Raw genomic sequence first — 22,211 nt, forward strand, 5'->3', positions numbered from 1 at the left:
GAATATTTGCCATTAAGTTTAGCGATTTCACCCCGTAGCCTTTGTGTCTTCTTTTAATGCTTATCCTTCCTTTGTATAGCAGACAGGAATTTTTCATGTTGCTAATAACAAATTGCAGTTATTCAATAAAAGTAGTATGTTTCAAGCTTCAACTGAAGAAGAAAATTAAAGCATGTAATTTTGAATTAACTGGCAGTCTCCTCTTGAACACCATGCTTTGGACTTTTGCTTTGCTCTCCTTAATTAGGTTCTTGTTTTAATGTTTGCCTTTATATAAATATTTGTTATTAATCCTTTGTAGTCTGTCCCTACGATTTGGCTATTTTCAAGGTGTTTTTTTTTTGTATTTGGAAGTAGCGGCTGTGCTCTCTCTGTGCTTCCACTTGAGGTCTGTGGGTTTTTTTTGTGCTACTTGCAAAAAAAGAAGAAAATATTCCCCTTTTTGGCAGTACTGAAATATATCTGAGTTTTTTATCTACTCCTGATATTTTGGTGGCTGCTTTCTGTGAATCCTGAAGTAGAGCTCCTGCTGTCAGGTTGTTCTTCAAGCCAATTCTACCACATATATCAGCAAGCCAAAATAGGAAAACGTAGGAGATGTGTCTGCTGTAATAGAATTGCTGTCTTTAAGTAAGTAAGAATTTCACTTCTTTGGAAGAAGTCAATCCAGAGACCATTCATCCCATGCAGTGAGGCACCACCTAAGTCTGCTTGTGTTGATTATGAATGAACTGGCTTTGGAACCAGAAGTAACATAGCCACATGAGAGGAGTATCACAGCCAGGCTAATTAATTAAGAAGCCAGGTTAATTAATTCAACTAGAAAAGAGCACCATGCTGACGTGGCAGTATAGCTTCCAAAGTCTGACTGATTTGCATTGGGTTTCTTGTAGACTTAGAAGCTGTTTCGAGCCTCTTTCAGATACTTTGCTGTGGAAAAGCACGGTGTATTTGATTATTTGTTATGTCAGTTTAATTTTATTTTCAGGCTGGTCAATTTGAGTTTCTTTTCAGCCACCTTCTGTAAGATTTTACTAGCATCTGGATAGCTATTGTAATATTGCCTTCTTGAATCTCTTGCCACTGAGAGAAATTTCCTGGCACTCAATTCTAATTTTTTTTTTTTTTTTTTTTTTTTTTTTTTTTTTTTTAATAAGATGGAGGATCTTCCCATCTTCTTCATACTGTTTTATCTCTTACTGGATGCTAAGCTGAAGTAAGTCATCTTTGATAGCATCTAGCATCGTTGTTCCGGCCTCTGGAACTGAAACAGGGCTGTCAGCAGCTCCATCCTCAGAGGGGCTGCTTGTGGTACTACATACTGAAAGATGCCTTGTTTTGGCAAGGGGATTCTGAATAGCTTGTGAACTTTCTGGTTGTTATGAAACAGGTTTTTTTCAGTTCTACCCTTACATATAATTTGACTTGAAAGGTGTTCATAAAGGAGTCACTTTTAATGAAAAGGTGAACAATGCTTTTGTTAGAATCTGTGTTACTGCTTTGATTTTGGTGTAGTAAGCATGAGAAGTAGCATCAAACTCAGCAGTAAATCACAATCAATATACTTTAAAATAATCTAATTTCTATATAGATAACTTCTTCAATTAAAAATAATAAATACTGTTACATAAATAACAATCATTAACAGGCAGTGATTTAAGAACAAAAATTGCTATTTTATTAATGTTTCCTAAGTAGAAACGGTAGAGAACTGAAATTAACAGTCCTGTTTTTACATTTATGCTATTTAAAGTGCTTTCAATGATAGTTTATGGCTTTATCTACAATAGCTCTTTAGTAAAATATCTTTCACAGGAAGTTAATGTATTTCTTCTTTATTTTCAGATCTGTTAGCTGTGCCTAAACATCCCTATGCTGCTATGGAGAACTGGGGACTGAGTGTTTTTGTGGAGCAAAGGATACTGCTGGATCCAAGCATTTCTTCTATATCATACCTGCTGGATGTCACCATGGTCATTGTACATGAGCTATGTCATCAGGTATTAGGCGTGTTCAGATACATAATATTTGCATCAGAAACCATGTGTTCCTGTTCAAAACTCAAAATGAATTTGCATAGTTACAGTGTTTATTGTGAGTGTAGTCTAAATAACAGAAGGACCTGTAAGATACGTAACTGGAATGCAAAAACAAGCAAGTTTTTGCATTCTGTGAGTACACTCACAGTGTTTATTGTGAGTGTAGTCTAAATAACAGAAGGACCTGTAAGATACGTAACTAGAATGCAAAAACAAGCAAGAGTCAGAAATTGGGATGAAGAAAATTAGTAGCAAAGAAGTTGCTTATCTTCTGTATGATTTTAACCTATGTGTTGTTCAATAGATCAACTGTAGAAAAGAATTTATTGCACGATCATAGCAGATTTACATTGAATTGCATGTTCATGTCAATAAATGCTTTGGCTGAAATTAATTTGATAGCTTTACTCCTCTTGTCTCACATATACATGCACTTGCCTTTTCCTTTTTTGATATTAACCCTCTGTTCACTCACAGTGGACAATTGAGTCTTTATATGTACAGAAACCTTTTTATCAATAAGAACACGTAATAAATCCATATTACAATTTGTTTCACATTTCTTCCATCTTATCTCCAACTAAACACATTAGGACTGTTTAATAATATTGAGTTGAATGCAAATGTTATTGAAGAAATGTGCTTGAGGGTTAGGAAACCCTTTCTTACACTCATAACAGGCATAATCATAGCCCTGAGGTTAAAATCCTACTGTGTAATCAGCATGGCTTACATCTGTGACTTTACACAGTATTCTTTAAAATGCAATGCATATTCTTAACACTTTCTGCAAATAAAAGTACCATATAAAAGGGAGCCTTCATAATAGAGTTATGGTAGCTGAACCTGGAAATCATAATGCTTGGTTCATATTCATGTTTCACATTAAATCTGTAGATGAATATGAAATCCTCAGCTAAAACATGACATTTTAATTGAAAGTTATTGCTGGCTTGTTCTCAGTGTGATCATCTTATTTTGCTATATGCTCTTTATTGTGCTGTACAATAGAGTAGCACCCAGTTCCACAGGAAAAAATCATGGTGCCTTAGAAATAAGATGTGGAAAACACATATTAGGTCATCATATCCCAGCTCTGGTTAGTATTACATTCCGCCACATAGGTTTTTTTTTGGTTTGTTTTTTTTTTTTCTACTGCAGGGTTCTGTGTTCCTGATTACAGGGTCTTGGCAGACTCCTTCAGAACCTTTCCTATAACCCTTTAAATCCAGTGATTGATAACTTTTTCTTTGCATTCTGCACAAGTCTTCCTTTTTCTGTAGTCATTCCATTCTTTCAATTATTCTTTCCACTGCTGAAATAATTTCCTCTCCTTCCAAAGCAATTTATATGTAATTTGTGGGCAATTATAACATCGATACCTTGAAAAGTTTATTTGTTTGATTCTCATTGAAACTGATTCTTGTTGAGCCTCTCTTACATTGTTTTGGGAATATTGGAGGATATCAATGTTGGTGAAAACTGTATTTGAGTTTATTTTACAGTAGCTGTGTGCTCTTAAGTAACCTTAAAAGTGTAGAGGAGAAACTTGGTGTCTGTTCTCATATTACTTCCAGTAATGCTCATTTAATTAGAAGCATCTTCCTCCATTCTTGTTGCTGCAGTTTCTGTTTTAGTACCATGCATATCAAGGCTGTGCTCAGCTATTTTACTGTGCAAATTGATGTAGTAGTTAATACTCAAAGGGAAGAAATACTGTTTCTACTTTTTAGTTGCAGAACTGAGACACATAAAATATGGATCATTCAACTACAAATAAAATTTAAAGACAGAAGCTCTCCAAAAATATATGCCACAAAACACTGATGAGACAGTATTGCTTATTCTGTAGCCAGTGTTTTCTGCTGCAGTTTCCTCTGGCTTACATAGGTCAGGAGCATAAGTGGTATTATCTTTGCTGTATGTTGAACTGAGGCCAGATTTGATCCAAGATGTCTTGCCCCTGCTATTTAATTAATAATTATTCAATGTATTTTTCATTCTCTTGTTCATAGCCTGGTCTTCTAAACTTTGGTGGTTCAGACATACTACTTCACTAATTTTCACACACTGAAAAACAAAGACTAATGAAAATCTCTGCTGACATTGCCAAAATTGGATTCCACATCTACTGCTTTACTTTGTATTTAATATATAGTTATGAAGATTTCCAACAAAGAGAAAGGGAACTGCCCTAAAATATATGGTATTTTTTGTTGTTGTAGTTATTATTAAAAGAACAATATTGTTGTCCTGTTTCATCATAGAGTGCTCCTTGATTTTGAGCTCTACTTGAATACATACACAGCATATCTTAGTACAGTATGAAACTGCCCCATGTGATACCTTTGTCCCTTACAGTAACACAGCGAAAATTTTGTTAATGGTCTACCCGAGATTCAAAGAAATTGATAAAATTAAGATTTGGGATTGTAAACTAGATGTGACTGTTTAAGATTGGAATTCCTAAATCTATTGAGCATTTTATATGCATTTGGTCATGTAGTGCGGTTTTTAGAACAGTGAGACATCACTGCATAATTACAAAGCAATTCTGTGGTCGTCAAAGTACAAAGAACGTAAGAGAGAGTTTTATACCTGATTTCTTCACAGGTGACTTTGTAATGCTTGACTGGATTGTTATTTTAGGTACAAGTTTTAGGAAGGATGTATTTAATACAGCTGGCTAGCTTTAGTTTCATCATCTTTAGGCTAGTAGTGCTTGACATTACAGCTTGAATGTTTTAGTACACTGCAAGTGTTTAATTAAAAAATTAATAATTGGCAAAAGGTGGAGTATTTCTGCTTTAAAGCTTTTCCTCTGAGCCCCAGAACACAAATGATATATTTGTCAATACACACATATTTATAGCATCTTAAGTTAATATCTCTAAATAATTACCATAATTTATTAAAATAATTCTTGTAAAGTAGCAATCCATTTTATTTGAATATCACAGATCAGCCCCACCTTCAGCCTCTGAAGAAAAAGTTGTTTGAATTTAATCACCATAATTTTTTGTTAGTTCTCCCCATGAGCACAAAACTTGAGTTAAACATGCGTGAATGCAGAAGAAAAATTAAAAATCCCTAAGCCACAGTTTGTTTTTGTTTTTTAAATAATCTGTAAGGAATGTGGATGGGAAGGAGTATCTTTTCAGTGTGTCTGTAATGAAGGCCTTTTGTGTCAGGATGAACACAATAGCTGAGGGAAACAACCAATTTATGTAACCGATATGTTTCAGCTCATTTTTCTTTCTGAAAGTGAAAAGAAATAATCATAACCACTCAGGGCAAATAGTGTCCCTCTTCAAACACACAAATAAATAAATAAATGAGCAATTACTTAAATGAAACACTTCACTTAATGTTTCCCTTTCAGACATGTAACACCTAGGATGATAATAGCGCAGCTCTTCTTGAATATTGGTCTTCATTAATTGCATTCTCTGGGACTGCTTTCTCTAGCAGTAATATTCTCTATGATATTCAAGACTTGTTAGGCAAATTCCTTATGTTTTCATACTAGTGTCATATGCTGTTTTAATTCCTGTTAAATATTTTTTTCTCCCGAATGATTGAATGAAAGCATTTAATGAAATAATTACTAAAAAAGCACATTAATCACCCAGAGGAATAAATGAAGTACTGGATTGTGACAATCATATATTGGGAATGCAGCAAAATTCATATTTTCCACTTTTTGGATAAGTTGACAAAGCTGGGTTCCTTCTTAAAAAAAAAAAAAAAAAAGACTTAAATGTAATTTTAAAAGACTTCACTGTTCTACTTTAACAAATAACTTTATAATAGTAAAATATATAATATATATATTTGCAAGAGTATGTATTACAAACTTGAACAGTTTTACTGTTTAAACCGCTCTCTGAATCGTCACAGTATACCCTGACTTTCTGGTTTCTAATCTGTTCAGCAGTCTTCTAATCCAAGACATAAACACTGTGCTGTTGTGTTTAACCTTTTTTTTTTGCGTTAGAAATCATTTAGTCAACATATTCTAGAATAAGTATAATTTTCATATTACTTTGTTAACACGTTAACATAACTTTTAAAATTGTGCACTATAAACATAAACAGATTTTAATTAGTTCTCTACCTCTTCGGATAAATATTCTTAAGATCGATCTTTGTTTCTTTTGGTCCTGTAGAGAGATAATGTAATAACCTTTATCTATGCTATGTTCAACTGTCCAGTAAGTTTGTTTCACTTAGCATGTGAATGTGACTTTTGCCTACCCCTTCTTTTATCCTGAAATTCTTCAGTTCATTGCTGCTGACATTCATTTTCGCATTTTGTTTCTTTTTTTCTTGAAATCCTATTTTCTGAACATTGTGTGGCAATCTGATCATCTCTCTTTCTGTGGTCCGTTCTTTGGAGCTCCTGTGTTCATTTCATGAAGGATCGTAGTCATGGCATTGATCCTCCCTGAGCGCTATTCTCCCTCAACAAAGATGTGCTCAGAAGCAAGATCTTTCACTGAGATGCTGGACAAAGCCTTCACATATGCCAATCATCCTGAAAAGAAACTGCTTACTTGGCCAACCCAATGTTCCTTCATTCTTTTCTCTCGCTAGTGCCAGCAGCAGCACCTGTCCTCAGACGTGTTGCTTTCCTCTGGAATACTTATTTGCTTCCTTAGTTTTTATTATCAGTTCGAAGCTACATGAAAGCTCAGAATCATCTCTGTTGATTATTAGTGACTCTTTTCTAATCACATTAAAAATAAGTTTGTTTCCAGGAGCAAAAATTTCTTTTTTGGCAAAAGATTTTAGAGTCTGTGAAATAGCTTTCCATAATAATGTGTGTGTGTGTTTCTGCTTTTGTCACTTGTGTTAAGATATTCCAGGTTGCCCAGAGTCATTACAGTCATTTATAGAGTGTGATTTGTCAGCAGTAGAAGTGATTAAGCCTGATTTCATGTATTTGTTTGTCCCTATTCCTTTCCAGTGATTATCCCATCTTTGGCTAAAATCCTTATGATATGTACTTGTCCTCTGCCTTAATAGGTTTGTGGCTACACCCCAGCTAAACTCCCTGTTTTGAGAGGTCTGAGTTTTACTGATGGAGAGGGTGGCATGAAACAGCTTTCCTTAGGAAACTGGCCAATACTGGCCAGTATTGTTGTAAATCTTAACAGGTGGACATTACAGAGGAGGAAATGCTAAAATTTAGGTTTGGAATAGAAAGGTTATGTTTCCAGTTTTTAAATATTCACATGATACGTACTAAAGTTTCCAGGCGTTAAAACAGCTTACTTAAGCTAGGAATATTTTTCTCTCATTATATGGGTTAGTTCCTTAAACTGAGCTGAATATCTACCTTAGATAAATAAAGCAATGCTGTGCATACTTTCCTCAATGCTTCTTTTCCCTTACTAATTCTTTTCTAATATTTTATTTAAGTAACTTATGTGCATCCTGTAAAAAGGCTTAATCCAATAGTATATGGAAAAAAAATCTCCTTGTCCTCTGAATGGCTGGAATAAGCCTCTGCTTTTATTAAAACTGTTAAGAATCTTCTCTGTGTAAGTGACATATAAGCAAACGTGATTTTCTAAAAGTATTTTTTTATCTACACTTTCTTTGCAGTGGTTTGGTGACCTTGTGACTCCAGTTTGGTGGGAGGATGTGTGGTTGAAAGAGGGTTTTGCTCACTATTTTGAATTTATCGGGACAGACTATCTCTACCCAGGATGGAACATGGTACGTTTGTTTTATTTCATTTATACTGAAACTCCACAGCAAGGCTTCTCTCTTGTTATATTCCTGCTTCTCCTATAGACAGAGGCTGCTCAAAAATAAGAAATGATGCATGAAAGTATCAGATGTCCAATAAAGCAAACTCACAAGGTGTGAAATAATTTGAAAGCATTCCAAAAGTGTAATCTGCAATTTATTACAAAAGAAGTAAAGTCATGTCTACCATAACCCAGTGTTAAAATAACTACTGTCTCTTTGCAGAAAAAACATTTTGGATTACAGAGGTTATGATTTAACATGGATTGTTTTTGAAAATAGACAGAATGTTGGATTTAATCCAGACCAAAATTGTAAAAGAGATGTTTGGTTAAAACATACTGTGAACTTGAGAATATATTTTCTTGGAGTATTCTGTTCTCCTCTCCTCTCTATTAAGTTTACCCTTACTGTTGTATATGGGTAATCTTGTTTACATATGCTTCTTGTGCAGTTCAAATTCTTTGTAGTATTTTAGTATTTTGTTGTAGGTGTAAGATTAGATTTATAATTGCAGTAGGAAAGAGGAAAATAAATCTTCATCTGAACTGACATCAGTCTTGTATAAGTAAACTTAGTTGGTTCACCTGGCTTTGGTTCTATTAAAACTATTCTCTTAATCTTTATGAAAAACACACCCTGAATTACAATGTAATCATTCTAATTATGAATGCAATGAAATCTGGCAGTCCTTTATGATATTAGCATAGTGAAATGTCGTAGATGACAATGTTTATACACTGAATTTTATCTTGAAATCATCCGTCATTTGTTCTTCACATAATCAGTTCAACAAATGCTGAATAATTTTGTTTTAGAAGTCATTTGGAATATAGAATGTTTGCTTGAGATTTCTGTGGAATGAATATAATATTCACTGTTATGCAAATGACTTGCCCATCATGTGAAGTCCTTGTATCTTAGCAGAATACAGGCAAAACAAATGGATTGAACAAGGTATGACTGTTAAAGTAGGAAATTAGACACATGCTGCATAAATTAGAATTAGCTGAAGTAGTATCTCTGTGCCTGGAAAAATACTATTCCGTCAGTTTTTTCACGTATATTAAAAAGAAGGTAGAAATAAACTTTTCATAAACACTTGGTTAATCATAATTAGAAATAATTCAAAAAATGGTTGTAAGATGAAACTCTTGTTGAGTTGAGCATTTCAATATTCTGCATTCATTTGCAGACTACAGTAGAAATCAATATTCTGACTTATCAGCCTTATAGAGATTGTAAGAAGAGGAAGCAAAATCTACTGTAACTAAAATTTGGCTTGCTGGATATTTTTGTAGTTGATATAAAACAGCATTTCCTGTTTAGGTCATAGAGACATTTATTAAGTTGGACAAATAAAAAATGAGTCTTTGTAAAATGAAAAGCTGTTCCAAACAACTTAGGGTTTTTTTGTTTTGTTTTGTTTTGTTTTTCCAAAAATGAAGGATACAAGCTTTGTGGGTCAGTTGTAAACACAAGAGCTACAAATCTTATTCTCTCTAATGTTGGTTAAACATAACAATATTCCAACATTCTGGTTGGTGTTTTGTCAGCAATTATGTGAAATAAAAATAAAAGATGCCATGCTGTATGATCATAGAGTGCTTTGCTTCAAGAAAATGGAGAGCTCTGCCAAAATCCTCCTTCTTTCTAAAGAATGGGAAAAGTTAGTTCACTCCTTTGTCTTGCAGTTTTGAAATTTTACCCTTGGAACTTTCTTTGGGAGTCCATAATCTAAAATGTCAAATTCAGTTTCATTTCAGTTTATTAGAGAATATGTGTGATATTTTCACTGAAGACTGCAAGCAGTTCCTGGAAAAGGGCTTTTGTTTAAATGCAACCTGGACAGCAAGGGTACATCTGAAACAAATACCTGCAGCTTCTTATTTAAATTGTAGGAGTTTTACTGGCTAAAGGCACATAAGCTTTTATTGTTGAAATGACATAAGCTCCTAGTAATTTGCTACTTCTTCTCTAGAGATGTCACTCTTTAGTGAAGCTGAGTATTTTTTGCAGTGTGCATCTTATGTGGAATTCATAGATTTGGTATTGTTTTCTTCTCTACATTCTTTAACTTGATTAAACATTTCTGCCTCTTCTAATGTTTTTGATTTCATTGGTTTCCCCTCAGTTGTTTTATTAACTCTTTTTTTACCAGAGCATAAATGATTAAATGCCATGGAACGTGAGCTATTACAAGTTATTGAGTCTTCCAGAAAACTTAGTCTCTTGTTTTGTTCACAAGGCATTACGTAGCTCACTGGGATATGTAATCTCAATGAGAAAGGAAGTCCAGTTTTTAATACACTCTGCTCATTCTTATGCTGTGTTAAAATTTTGGGTCAACAGTTTCAAGAATGGAATGAGAAGGGTAATTCTGACAGAGGCTTCCGTTATCTGTTGCAGTTAATGTAAGGTTCATCAGAACTATTCTGAAGAAGTAGACAAAGTTTAGCTAGTTTCAAAACAGAAAGGTGAGCCTTCTGTACTGAGATCTTTCATGATCTCACCATTGGTTTTGATGTCCTTTTTAAATTTTAATTTAATTCAGGTCAAAGCTAGACAGTCTCACTTCATTCCCTCAACTAAAAATTAAGACCCTGCATGTTATTTATTACTTCTTGAAGGTGAAGCTACCTTTGATTTTCTGGGAGATATATGCCTAATGGCTACTCATTAGACATTTGTAATAGTCTTCCCACTTCAGCCTTTTACCTTGTCTGTACCCCAAATTAAGGTTTTTCTTTTTTTTTTTGTTTTTTTTTTCTGTTTGTTTTTTGTTGTTTTTTGTAATTTTTATTCCGAGCTGTTTCAAAATCTTATTCTGAAGTCTCCTTCTTCAAGGTCTTTGAATTTTAAAACATTGTTTTTGTGTTGTCAAGACCACTTTATAAAGAAAGTTTGGCTGCAAGCTGTTTTCCCCAAAGATCAGAGAATATTGCTTAATCATTTGTACTCTGATTAACCATACATATGCAAGTATCTTTACTATTGCTGTTTCATGACTAAAATGCAGAGATGAGGTTTCTGTATTAGAGATGTAACATATAACATTTTGGTTAGCAGCTGAATACAAGTTCTTGAGGTGTGAGATCCTCTGACTGGTACAAAAAAGGAAATCCTGCCTTTGTGAGAGGTGTTTCTGCTTTTTTTTTTTTGAAAAAGAATGTACTGCTAATTTGCTCCTCATAGCCCTGTCATTTGCCATGCACCTTACTCCTTTCAGAGGCCCAACAGCAACTATATATTCCTTCTTCCTCTCTGCTTGTTTCTGGTGTTATCTTGAACTCCTTTCTATATGGCTTGTGTAAAGGAAGGAATTCAACAGAGACTTTCAGATCCATGAATTTATTGATTGATCTTTTGCCTCCTTATTTTCTAGTAGAAGGAACCATCATGTTTGTCCTTGAAATTCTCTGGCACAGGGTTAGGTATTGAGGACTATGACAGCAGGAATTACTGACATGTAATTTTCCCTTTCATCCATCAAATGAGTGTCAAATACTCTAGCAGTCAGTACCCTGCTTGATGCTGAGAAAGCACTTCACAGAGCCTCACTGCCTTCTCTTTTTTTTATTAAATGAAAGTTTGCTTTGGTGAAAACTTTATTGGATGAGTCAAGGTGTAGTACATCTATGATTGCTTTGAATCCTTTGCCTTCTCTGTCAGTTGAAATTTTGGGATAAGATCTCCGACTTTCTTACTACTTTTACAGACAAAGGTTGTTGTGTTCGTCAAAGACTTTCTTAGTATTAAGCAACCGTGATTAAAATATTTGCAGCAAAATTTTGTGACTGCCTGGAAGGACATCCTTCACCTTTCTTAAAGTGAAATGTACTTTGTTCACACTGTAAAGGTTCCATGCTCTAGATGGTCTTGTTATTACTACAGGCGGCTGAAAATAATAATGATGTTACATATCAACATTTAAAATGCTGGAAATTACCTGTGCCTGGAAAGTTAATAGAAAGCTAGTTAACTAAACTTCATTATATTAAGTACTTTGAATGCCATGGAAGACACTGCCCAAATCCTTGATAAATGATCCTAATTGCTTATCCTTCTTATTGACATAATTGAAATAATTAAAGTGAATATTGCCATTAAACTCATGCTTATCTTTAATGTCCTTTGACTTACATGGCCTCCTAGAGTGTTTTTCTTCCTTGTCTTATTTTTAGACATCATTTGGCTCATAGAAGACCCCCAAAAAACACTGTAAGTTAAGACATGTACCTTTTGGATTTATTTTATTATTATTTTGGCAATTCAGGCCTGAGATGGAGCCTGCTTGACCCTTTTGACTCAAATTAAATAACATGCTAACTGAAGTAAGTCTTCAGTACCACATGGACTATTTTGGCCCCAGTAACTGCTGGGAACATGAGGTTGTATACAGGTTTGGAGAATGTCAATGCCTCTTCTTTCTTCATGTCATTATCAGCTGTGTTTTTGTTCAGCTTCTATTTGTTTGAAGGCAACTACATACAAGATAGCAAAGCAGATTCTTTGACTGCAAAGTAGTTTTCTTGAGGCATTTTCAGGCAGTGGGGGATGTTTCCTTTCATAATGTTTACTGATTTCATTGTGTCCTTATTTTTCTGTAGGTCCATATTTGACAAAATGAGTCTTGAATACAACCAAATGAAAGTTATACTTGAAAAACAGAGTGGTGACAGGAAACTGTATTTGAAATATCTGGTGAAATTGCGAAAAAACTCCTTGGTGATATATCTATAGTATTTATGCTATAAATAGTATACTATATACGGTATATCACCTGGGGGTCATGATTATCTGATTTGACATTTCATTCAAAAGAAAATAAATTTGAAATTCTCTTTCCTGATAGAAGAGAGTTATGAAGGTAGGCATGGGAATCATGACATATTCATGGTTGATAAAAGTAGAATACGCTGCAGGCCTCCTTCGACAAACTGGGCATGTAATCGAGGCACACGTGCAGAGATATAAATTAAAAAAGTTTTCTGAAATCTTCATAAATATAGTTGGGAGGAGAAAAAGAAAAAGCACTGTTTTCATTTGCAAGTACTGTGGAGACGTCCTGCGCTATAACAATGTAGTATTTATAAACACATAAGCAGGAAGGACTTTATTTTTGCCCCCATTGGATCTTTTCTGGCCTTAAGGGTTTTTTGGTGTTTTTTTTTGGTTTTTTTTTGTTTGTTTTTTGTTTTGTTTTTTTTTTTTAACCTATGGTTTCCTCACAGATTATATTCCCTTGCAGTTTTTTAAACATCACCCTAAAATGTGCTGTATTTGAACTGCAACTTCCTGGCATTGTTTATGCTAGAATTCTTTGATTGCTTTCAAAATCTGCCCCTATTGCTTTTTCCCTAGGGTGTGCTTTCCCTATAAACCAAAGTACCACATATTGCAAATGATGATTTTTGTCAGGCATGAGAGATCACTCATCTCCTTTGTATTGCTAATGGCTAGTAAAGTTTGAATAAGATATTTCCAGCAAGTTTGTCAGGGAAATGATTTGCAGGTTTGCACGCTAATATCAAGCTCTATTCATGTTGATTTCCCAGTCTATAAAGCATTTGAATGGCAGTCCCAAAATAAAGGCACTGCCTTTAATACTGAGGCCTTTGATCTCTTCTGTGTACTAATTATCAGTGTTGGCTTTTATTGTGTTATTCCTTCTGTTTCACTCTTGGATGTTTTCTTATCTTTTTTTTTTTTTTTCCTTTCTTCATTTTAATTATTTTCTCTTCTATTTCACATTCATTTTTAGAAATTATTTTTATGTGACTAAGAAGTATTTCATTATTGTCACGCTAACTTGCACATTATGTCTCAATATAGTATCTCAGTCTCTTTCCATTACATCATTACATCGATTACATCATTATATGCAAAGCATTTTTACTGGCTCTTGAAGGTACAGTCTTTTCTGTCAAAAAATGCTATTTCACAATTTATTTCCACTTAGAGGTAGACTCTTTGAATGGTGGTCAGCATGTTGGGGGGTAACACATAAAGAATGGCCATATCCCTTCCATAAAGCTTCCTTCCTGGAATGAAATGAAATCAAAACAAAACAAGAAGGCTTTAACATGGTTAGCCAGTTTCTTGTTCCTCCTTTTTTCTGTGGAATGATTTATAGATCCACATTTAAAAATCTACAGATTATTTCCATTGATTGAAGGAATTGCTAGAGCTACAGTTTCTGACCCTGTTATCCATATCATTTTCACCTGTAGCAGTGAAATCTGAATATTCATATTATTTAAAAGTTGGCTAAGGAAGGGAAAGCTCAGAGAAGTAGTAGACATTTCAAGGCAACCACATACCAAACAAAGAAAGACTTAACAGCAAAGAGTGCAAGTAATTCCTGTGAAGACAAGTACATGAATCTAGTTACCACTGGTGTTTGGGCAATAATCTGAACATGTAAATGTTCAAAAGCTGATCTGATAAAAACACTTCAGTCTCTTCATCCGGAAGTACAAGGAGGAAAGCAACAGTAAATAATCAGCATGTCTTTTATTTCTCAATGCAAGAGAACCTGTCCTTCCAGACCTGACTGAACTTAGATCCAGGAGGGTGTTAAGGAGAGGAAAAGAAGAGGCTGGATGCCAAATAGGAAGATAAGAAATGGAATAGTTTCCTGCTTGCCCTTAAAAAAAGGCATAGGTTTGAGTGGAAGCATTTCTGTCCTTATTTCAGTCTTATTTCAGAATAGGTTTCTGCTGTTATCATACCAACTCTTGCTCAGTGCACTGCCTTGTGCTTACATGCAGCTACTGACAGCCTCCAGGCAAAACCCCAGAGACTTATCTGAAGCTGCCTTTTCTTTACAGGCGAATCACAGTCTTTGGCTTCTCTCTTGCAGTTGAACTCCCTTGGAGGAGAGCGATCTTCAACAACATTTTGTAATTGTTTCATGTTTAGCTGCAAACCTGTCACCTACCAGGTTGACAGCTCACTGGCCTCATTAAATGCATTCCAAAATTGATTTTCTTTACTGTGCTGCATGTTTCTTTAGTTCAGTAGATATCATGCTAAATCAGATCAATTCCAGTGTACCTCATCAGGTAAAATAAGTAGGGAGTAAAAGGCTCCTCTTCTATCATTATAAGAAATTTGGTCACATGTGTTGCCTTATTCTATTAATGTTCAGATATGACTCTAATAGCTGAAGTGGTGTTTCTTCAACAAAATAATTAAGGTGGTTTCAGTTTCTTTCTGCAATTCAGTTTTCTGTTGTCTCTTCAAGCTGAATGCCTTCTCAACTGGGAAACTCTTCTCTCAGTATCCCCCTGGAGTTCTGCAGATATTAGAGTCTCATTTTGAAATCTACTCTCAGAGGCTATGTATTGAAGGGAAAAGGTGTGAATACTTTGGAAATTCTTCTGTTTCAAAGAAATTAGCTTTACAAGCTCAAAAGCCACCATAATTCTCACTAAAATGCATGAAGACTTAGTAGATTTTCCCATTTTACACCATTGTTATGGTCTGCCATAAATTCTATGGAAAACTTTCCAGTTATGGTAATTTGAGTGAACTGTGAAGAATCTAAAATGCTCCTTTCCTGCTCATCAAAGGCTAACATAAGAAAAAACCCGACATAACAGAAAACCAGAGTACATGCTTTGTTTTTTAATACCTTATATATTCTGTATAGATTTGCTTTATGCTTATGACATTTTCATTCTCCTCCACCTGTTCATTAACTGTGATGTTCAGACATAAATTTTGGAGGCGAATCTATACCTATGTGTGTTTATACCTGTATGAGTTACATATCATACTTTTGATGAAATAGGTGTTCTGCTACTAATAGAGAATGTGACTGAGATGTAACCAAAGCATCTGCAATCCTTTCTACCTCAGTAGTTTTCCCCTGAGTGGGACTGTCATAATACTTGTTTCCCTATGCTTCTTGTTTTCCCATAAAAAAGGATAGTTACTAACTGTGTATGCCTGAGAAAATTTGGTAACGAACAATAATATGAACAAGACATCACTTTTCCCTTTGCAAACCTTACCTCGCTCAGCCAGCTGAGAACACTAAACGTGTGTTGGGTAATTGGCTTCCCTGCATCCCATGCTTTTAATTGCCTGAATATACAATCAACTCAAGGTACATTTCTTGTGCTCTAATGAATTTTAACGTAGAGGTTTATTTCCAGATGGATCAGCACTGAAACAGCTTTTCAGCTTCTTATAAATATGATTTAAATTAGCACATCGATACCAAAACCTTACCACCCAAGAAATTAAGTGTAGGGTTTATTACGTAATTGTGTGACTAGTTTATCTGTGGACATTAAAATAGCTTTTGGGGGAAAAAAAAATATATATAAGCACCACTCTCTAGAGTACAGTATGGCACTAGAGGAGCGTTAATGCAGGAAATGTTGTACTTACATGAAGTTTGAGATATGTCATTTCAGGGGGAAAAAAAATCTTCCATAATTTTTAATTCACACTTTGCATTTATTTGTGACGTGAAAAACCAAGGAAATGAAACTCTTCTTTCCTGACACAGCATGTTGGAGTACAGACATCTATATGAATGCAATATGAGGACATTTTACAGCATGTCATTTCTCAACTGAAAAAGTCACATCTACTTGTACTCTAAGAGTGAAAGCACTGCAGTTCATAGAGTACATCTGAACATTTAATTAATGTTGCTGCCACAGTAAATATGCAGCAGTTTTGACATACCTCTGCAATCCATTTTTATAGAGGATATAGGAATGAATTACTAGTATGTTAGATATTGTTTGGGTTTGCACCTGCCTCTGATGAAGCTGTGACTTTGACTATGTCATTTGACTTCTACATGTAGCAGTAGTCTCACTCATAAAGAGAAATAAAGGAGGTAGTGTTTGTAGAGCAAATGAGCTTATGTGGAGAAATTATTTTTTTTACAGGATTTAAGAAAGATGATGCAGATATTTGCTGTGATACTTTGGGCTCTGTTCAGTGTTCTGTCCCATGTAAACCTGCTCTGTGAATTTGATACTACTAAGAGTCAAGAGACTTAAGCCGTACTATGCCTTTGATCTACACAATAAATCAGTAATGATAGTATTTACTCATCTTTGTTGAAAACGTTTCTACCATGCTCTACTCCTCTATTAGGTAATGAGCTCCCTGAGTGCTAATCCGTAGCATCCATAGGTTTTTGTGATTGAAAACTATACCAATTTCTCCTTTGTCCCCATCCTGAGTAACTGGGAGTGAATAGTTAGGGTAACCAGAATTGCAGTTTATACCTGTAGATACATTTAGACTCAATTGTATGCTGTAACATTTCAACTAACTTATTTCAGCGAATGATCTCAAGTCAAGAGGGGTCTCTGATGCTAGAATTAATTTCTGTCTGTTCTGTAGACCTGTTCAAGATTTTAAGATGTGTTGGTGGCTTACATTCAAACCAGAAAGTCGCATTTTAGTTAACTGTTGTATAGAGGTTGCTTCTGGTAACCATGCATCATTTCTCTGTTACTGTAAATGTGTCTGTGATGCTGTTGCTTATGCTTTATTTCAGGAAAAGCAGAGATTTCTGACAGATGTTCTACATGAAGTGATGTTGCTGGATGGTTTGACCAGTTCGCACCCAGTATCCCAGGAGGTGCAGCAAGCCACAGACATTGACAGGGTGTTTGACTGGATTGCATATAAAAAGGTGGGACTAATTAAACCTATCTGTTTCTATAGAGATTTGTCAGAAGCTATTAGAAGATTGCATTCTGTCTGTGGAACAAATTCTCAAGAATACATTTATAATTGTTAGTAGGTGGTAAACTTTAATTTGTGTGGAATATGTTTGCAATATACTACAGCATGTCACTACAGTAATTTTATCCCATGACATTCAACAGAACAGTGTTAATGTTATTTTAATTACTATTCATTTTGTGGCAGTATCTGAAATGTGTTGAATGCTTTAAAAAGCAAAAGGATACATAGTCTTTACCCTATTGAAACTCTTAAGAAGATTTCTCAAGTACTGCATTTAATATTCCCCCCCCCCCCTTTTTTTTTTTTTATATATATATGAGATTTTGTTTTTAATCAGCTAGTGAAAGCTCAGGTCATTGCAGAAGAGTGAGAGCAGAGGAACGGAATCCTACTGTGGAAAAGCACTATGTATTAATTCAGGCAGTTTCAAATTGTATTTCAATGATAGGAATGATTCAACCAACTTTGGGACTTCTGTGGAACAGTGGGAGGGATGTACATTTTCACCTTCTCCATCCTATAGTAGGGCTTGCTGTTAGCCTATGACCAAAAACTGGAGATTTCCATCATAGCCTATGACCAAAAACTGGAAATTTCCATCATACCACATGATGATTCTCTACTGCGTGGTATGGTGTCCGATACTGTGATTTAATTTCATGACTAAATGTGCTTGATGTGTGGTGCAGATGTTGTTTCTTTCAGCTTTCCGCTGGGAGGGTTGTACTGGAATTCTCTGCTCCAGACAATAAGTCTTCTGACTGTTACCCTTGTACTGGATAATATTTTCCTTCTGCATCATTAGCTGCCTAGCATCAGACTGTAAGAAGACAGCTGTAGCATAGCACTGACTTGCCTGCTGAGCTTCCAGTTTATCTAGCAGATATTTAGGGCTAAAAGAGAGTGTATCCTCTCTTGCAGTTGCCAGTTATTCCCATCAGCAACAAATTCAAGATGTTCATCTTCTGTTAGAGGTTTTTATTCCTTTAGGGGTGGACAGATGAGAGTGTCTGTGTATAAATGTTTAATAGATAGAGAGTGTAATATTTGAACATAAAATACTTAGGAAAATATTCTAAAAACCTGGAGTAGCTCAAGAACCCAAATAACATTCTCAAAAATCGTTTAGCTGCCTTTGAAAATATTATTCTCAGTCAATTAAGTGATAATAAACAGCAGGTTTTTGATTATTGAAGTGTTCTCATTGTTTAAATACTTTAATCTTGTTTTCTGGTGATAGCTGAACCTCAGTTGATTCAAAGGTTTATCTCACATCAGTATCTTAATATTTCAAGCTAATGATTTTTTCTAATTAATATGATAATAGTAATATCACACAGTACACTGTAATACTTAGCACCAATCTTTTCATCATGAACATTTTACAAACCCCAAGAATTTTTTATTTACATTGAAATGATAAATAGGACACTAAGCCACATCTGTATACTGTTAGCTATTTTATACAGGCCAGTAGCATCACTGTGATTTCTATGTGAATTTGAGTGCAATCTGTGTATTGTATCTGTCCATCTATTTAGAGGTTCATTTTTACTGTAACAGTGGCCATGCTTGGTGGATTATGGCAGCATCTCCAGTCAGCTTCTCTGATGGCTGGCTCTTCTGGAGCCCTGAGTGATGTCGAGTGAGTTCACATCAGTGCCTGACCCTGTAAATTTTAATTCATTTACCTGATCTAGCAAACCAACTTGAGAAATGGCATTGAAAGAATTTACTTTCTTAGGCGAAGAGATTAAAACACAGACATTTTTACCCATTAATTCTTTGTTTTGCTGTCTAATAAGTTATCCATCTGCTTTTCTGTCAAACCATTCATCCTTTTGTTTTGAATACAGTCTCCCATGGGAAGAAACTTTACCAGTGACTTCATAGCTGTTTTTTTCCCTGCTTCTGTACTTTTCTCTAAGCATCTGACACTGTTTCCTTCTGAGAATAAATCAGAACAAACTTAACATTTTGTAGATCTTGCATTCTTGTTTCATTCCTATGTAATCTTGTATGCAAGCATGCACAGCTTGCACTTAAAATCAGTTCGCTTGTTGATGAAATGAACTCTTTTATGAGATAGCTAGAACTTTTGCCTGTGCTTCTAGCTCTCTAATCTCTGCCAATATCAATACTGTGACAAACTGTATGTCAATAAAAGGTGTTTGTTCAAATATTTTCCAGTGCCTGAAATCCCTCCTCACACAGTGAGCCCTGAGTGAAGGATTTTATTGCTGTTATTTCATGGATGGCTTTTTAGTTGATTACTCACTTATTTTTTAAATTACTGAAAAAATACCAACTACTTAGGAATTTGTTGCTTTTGACTTCAGTAAACTTTTGGTCAGGACCATTAATGAGGTATTTTCTACTATCTTTATTAAAATGTTATTTTTTTAATATTTTAATATAATTTAAACAGTTAGCAGTACATGCAGTATCTTTTCCCCACCTTCCTTTTTCCTTTTTTTTTTTTTTTTTTTTCATTCTCTTTTAATTTTTATTCAAAATATTGACCTGATATTCCCCAGGACCATTGGTTGTCCATGTGATCTCTTTTCCCTCTAGTATTTTCTATCTGAAATTGAAATCATGAAACTTTCTCCCATCTCATTTTACTGCAATGAAATGACAGTCATAGATTGTCATTGTCATTTCATTATCTTTACTGTCATCAATATGGCATAAATCAATTAGAAACCATTAAAATGCCTGTGTCTGCTAGACCCTCAGTTGTCATTACTCTTTCTATACATTTCAGAGGTAACCATTGAAACTGTGCTATTTAAATGCCTTGGAGCTGAATATACTTTTCATTTCCACTTTCTTGTCCTCAGTGATTGCAAATGTTAAAAGGTTCATGACTAAACCCCCGAAGAATGGTATTCAGGTAATCCCATTAGCAGAGTGAAACAGGCACTGCAGCGCACGGTATGTCCACTTATGCTGTTGACAGCGGTGCTTGGCTCTTTCGAAAGCCAAATGCTATCATAGCAGTCCTTCACATAAGAGCACGTCATCCTCCACTAAGGCCACAAATATGTAGAAATAAACAAAAAGTCATGATAGTACATTAATAAGCAAACAATAGTGATAGATGATTCAAGGCTCTCAGCGCACATCAGAGAGTGGATATATTTTCCGAGTGCAGCTGGAAGTGAGTGTCCTCCTACAATGACAGGAAAAGTAGTTACATCCCAAGTGCAGCGGGAAATATAGCCTGTTGAACACAAGAGTGGATCTGAGAATTATTAAATCAAAGCAAAAAGCATGACAGCCTTTCCATACCAGAAATAACTGACAGCAGGAATCAGCCCTGGAGAGCTGCATCAACAGAGGGGAGAGTGCAACAAGGATAACATGAGGAACAACAATCAGCAAGGAAGAACCAGCTGCAATGAAACAGAGAAACAAGGCAGCTGCATCACAGAGGGAGCAACCAGACCCAGCACAGTGTTAGAGAGATATCCTGGACAGAAGCAAAGAAGTCATACTATACATGAGCAGTCACAGCCAGATAAGAGAAGGGATGAAAGGGCACCAAGGACAGTGTAGATAGTTAGATAACATCTGAAGTTGTTTCCATCATGCTTCTGAATGCTTTGAAGTGTGCTGGTTGCAGATCCTGGTAGCAATCAGAGCAGGCAAGTCCAGTATGCTGGAGTGTAGCTATCAAAGTGTACTCCCAGCAGAATATGTCTTGGCAAGTGACAAGCAATAATCAAAGAAAGGAAGAGTGTGGCTGAGATAGAGAAAAATATTCATTTTTTTTCCTCCCTATAAGCAAAATGAGCTTCTGTAGTGATGTCAGTTACTGGCCCACACTTTGCAACCCAAGTAATTATTTTCTAAACATTTGTCTGTATAATTTATTTTTCATTGTAACTCTGTGCCACTTCTTTAAAAAAGCTTTTTCCTGCTTTCTGCAACAGACTGGTGGAAGGGGGATATATTTCCAATAGTTATGAAGGAAGGGGGATGCATCCCTGCCTAAGGGCAGTATTAGAAGAACTATACAACTAAAAATCCTCACAAAGAAAAATGATCACTTTTCCCATTTGTCGCAAGAAACAGTTCTGGCAAAAGAGGATTTAAGACACCAAAAGTAGTGACTTGCTCTCCCTATGGTTCTCTCTGAAAATTCACAGTGTATCATGCTTTGCAAGAACAGTCAGTGGAAAGGTTCTCTAAAATCTTCATTCTTTTCACTTCTGTTCCTCAGAAAGCTGGAAGGAGCCTGATGCTGAAATAAACAAACAAAAACCAAAACATCTATTCTGATCAGTGAAATGGATGTTAGTATTGGTATGGAATCCACTCAGTCCATAAGTGTAATGAGACTGTGACAGTCTTTGCTTAAGGCAAAATGGCTGTGTGCAATGACCACTTGCTCATGAACACTGTACGAAATACTAGAGAAACACTAACAAATAATGAAATATAGTAAAACAGGTTATATTTTTAATTATTTACATAACTAAATTGGGAATATGAGATGACAGCCAGCAATGACAATACATTTCAGGTCACTTTGCAGCCCATTCCCTTACTACAGTGTAAAGGTTTGTTCTTCCTGACTAATTTCGCTGTGATGTCACCCGTGAATGTCGTGAAGCTATTTGAGTGTGTTTGATGGTGGTGTCTGTTCCTTCACTTGATAGAACAGAAGGTCAGTGCCCA

The 22,211-nt window shown here is 35.2% G+C and overlaps 1 protein-coding gene across 2 annotated transcripts in view; it reads left to right on the top strand.

Moving 5' to 3' along the window:
- Window positions 1–22,211, top strand: part of TRHDE (thyrotropin releasing hormone degrading enzyme) — a 206,266-nt gene that overhangs the window by 81,277 nt on the left and 102,778 nt on the right. For both annotated transcript variants that reach the window (XR_014942404.1, XM_015855777.3), the window contains exons 4-6: window positions 1,846–2,000; window positions 7,650–7,763; window positions 17,332–17,469. Coding sequence is in view for 1 of the 2 variants with exons in the window: in XM_015855777.3 (XP_015711263.1) it covers window positions 1,846–2,000; window positions 7,650–7,763; window positions 17,332–17,469 (407 nt within the window). In the remaining variant the exon portion in view is untranslated. The remainder of the gene's footprint in view (window positions 1–1,845; window positions 2,001–7,649; window positions 7,764–17,331; window positions 17,470–22,211) is intronic.

This window comes from Coturnix japonica, chromosome 1 (genome assembly GCF_054131305.1).
Source record: "Coturnix japonica strain WE chromosome 1, WE-NBRP24, whole genome shotgun sequence".
Taxonomy (NCBI): Eukaryota; Metazoa; Chordata; class Aves; order Galliformes; family Phasianidae; genus Coturnix; species Coturnix japonica.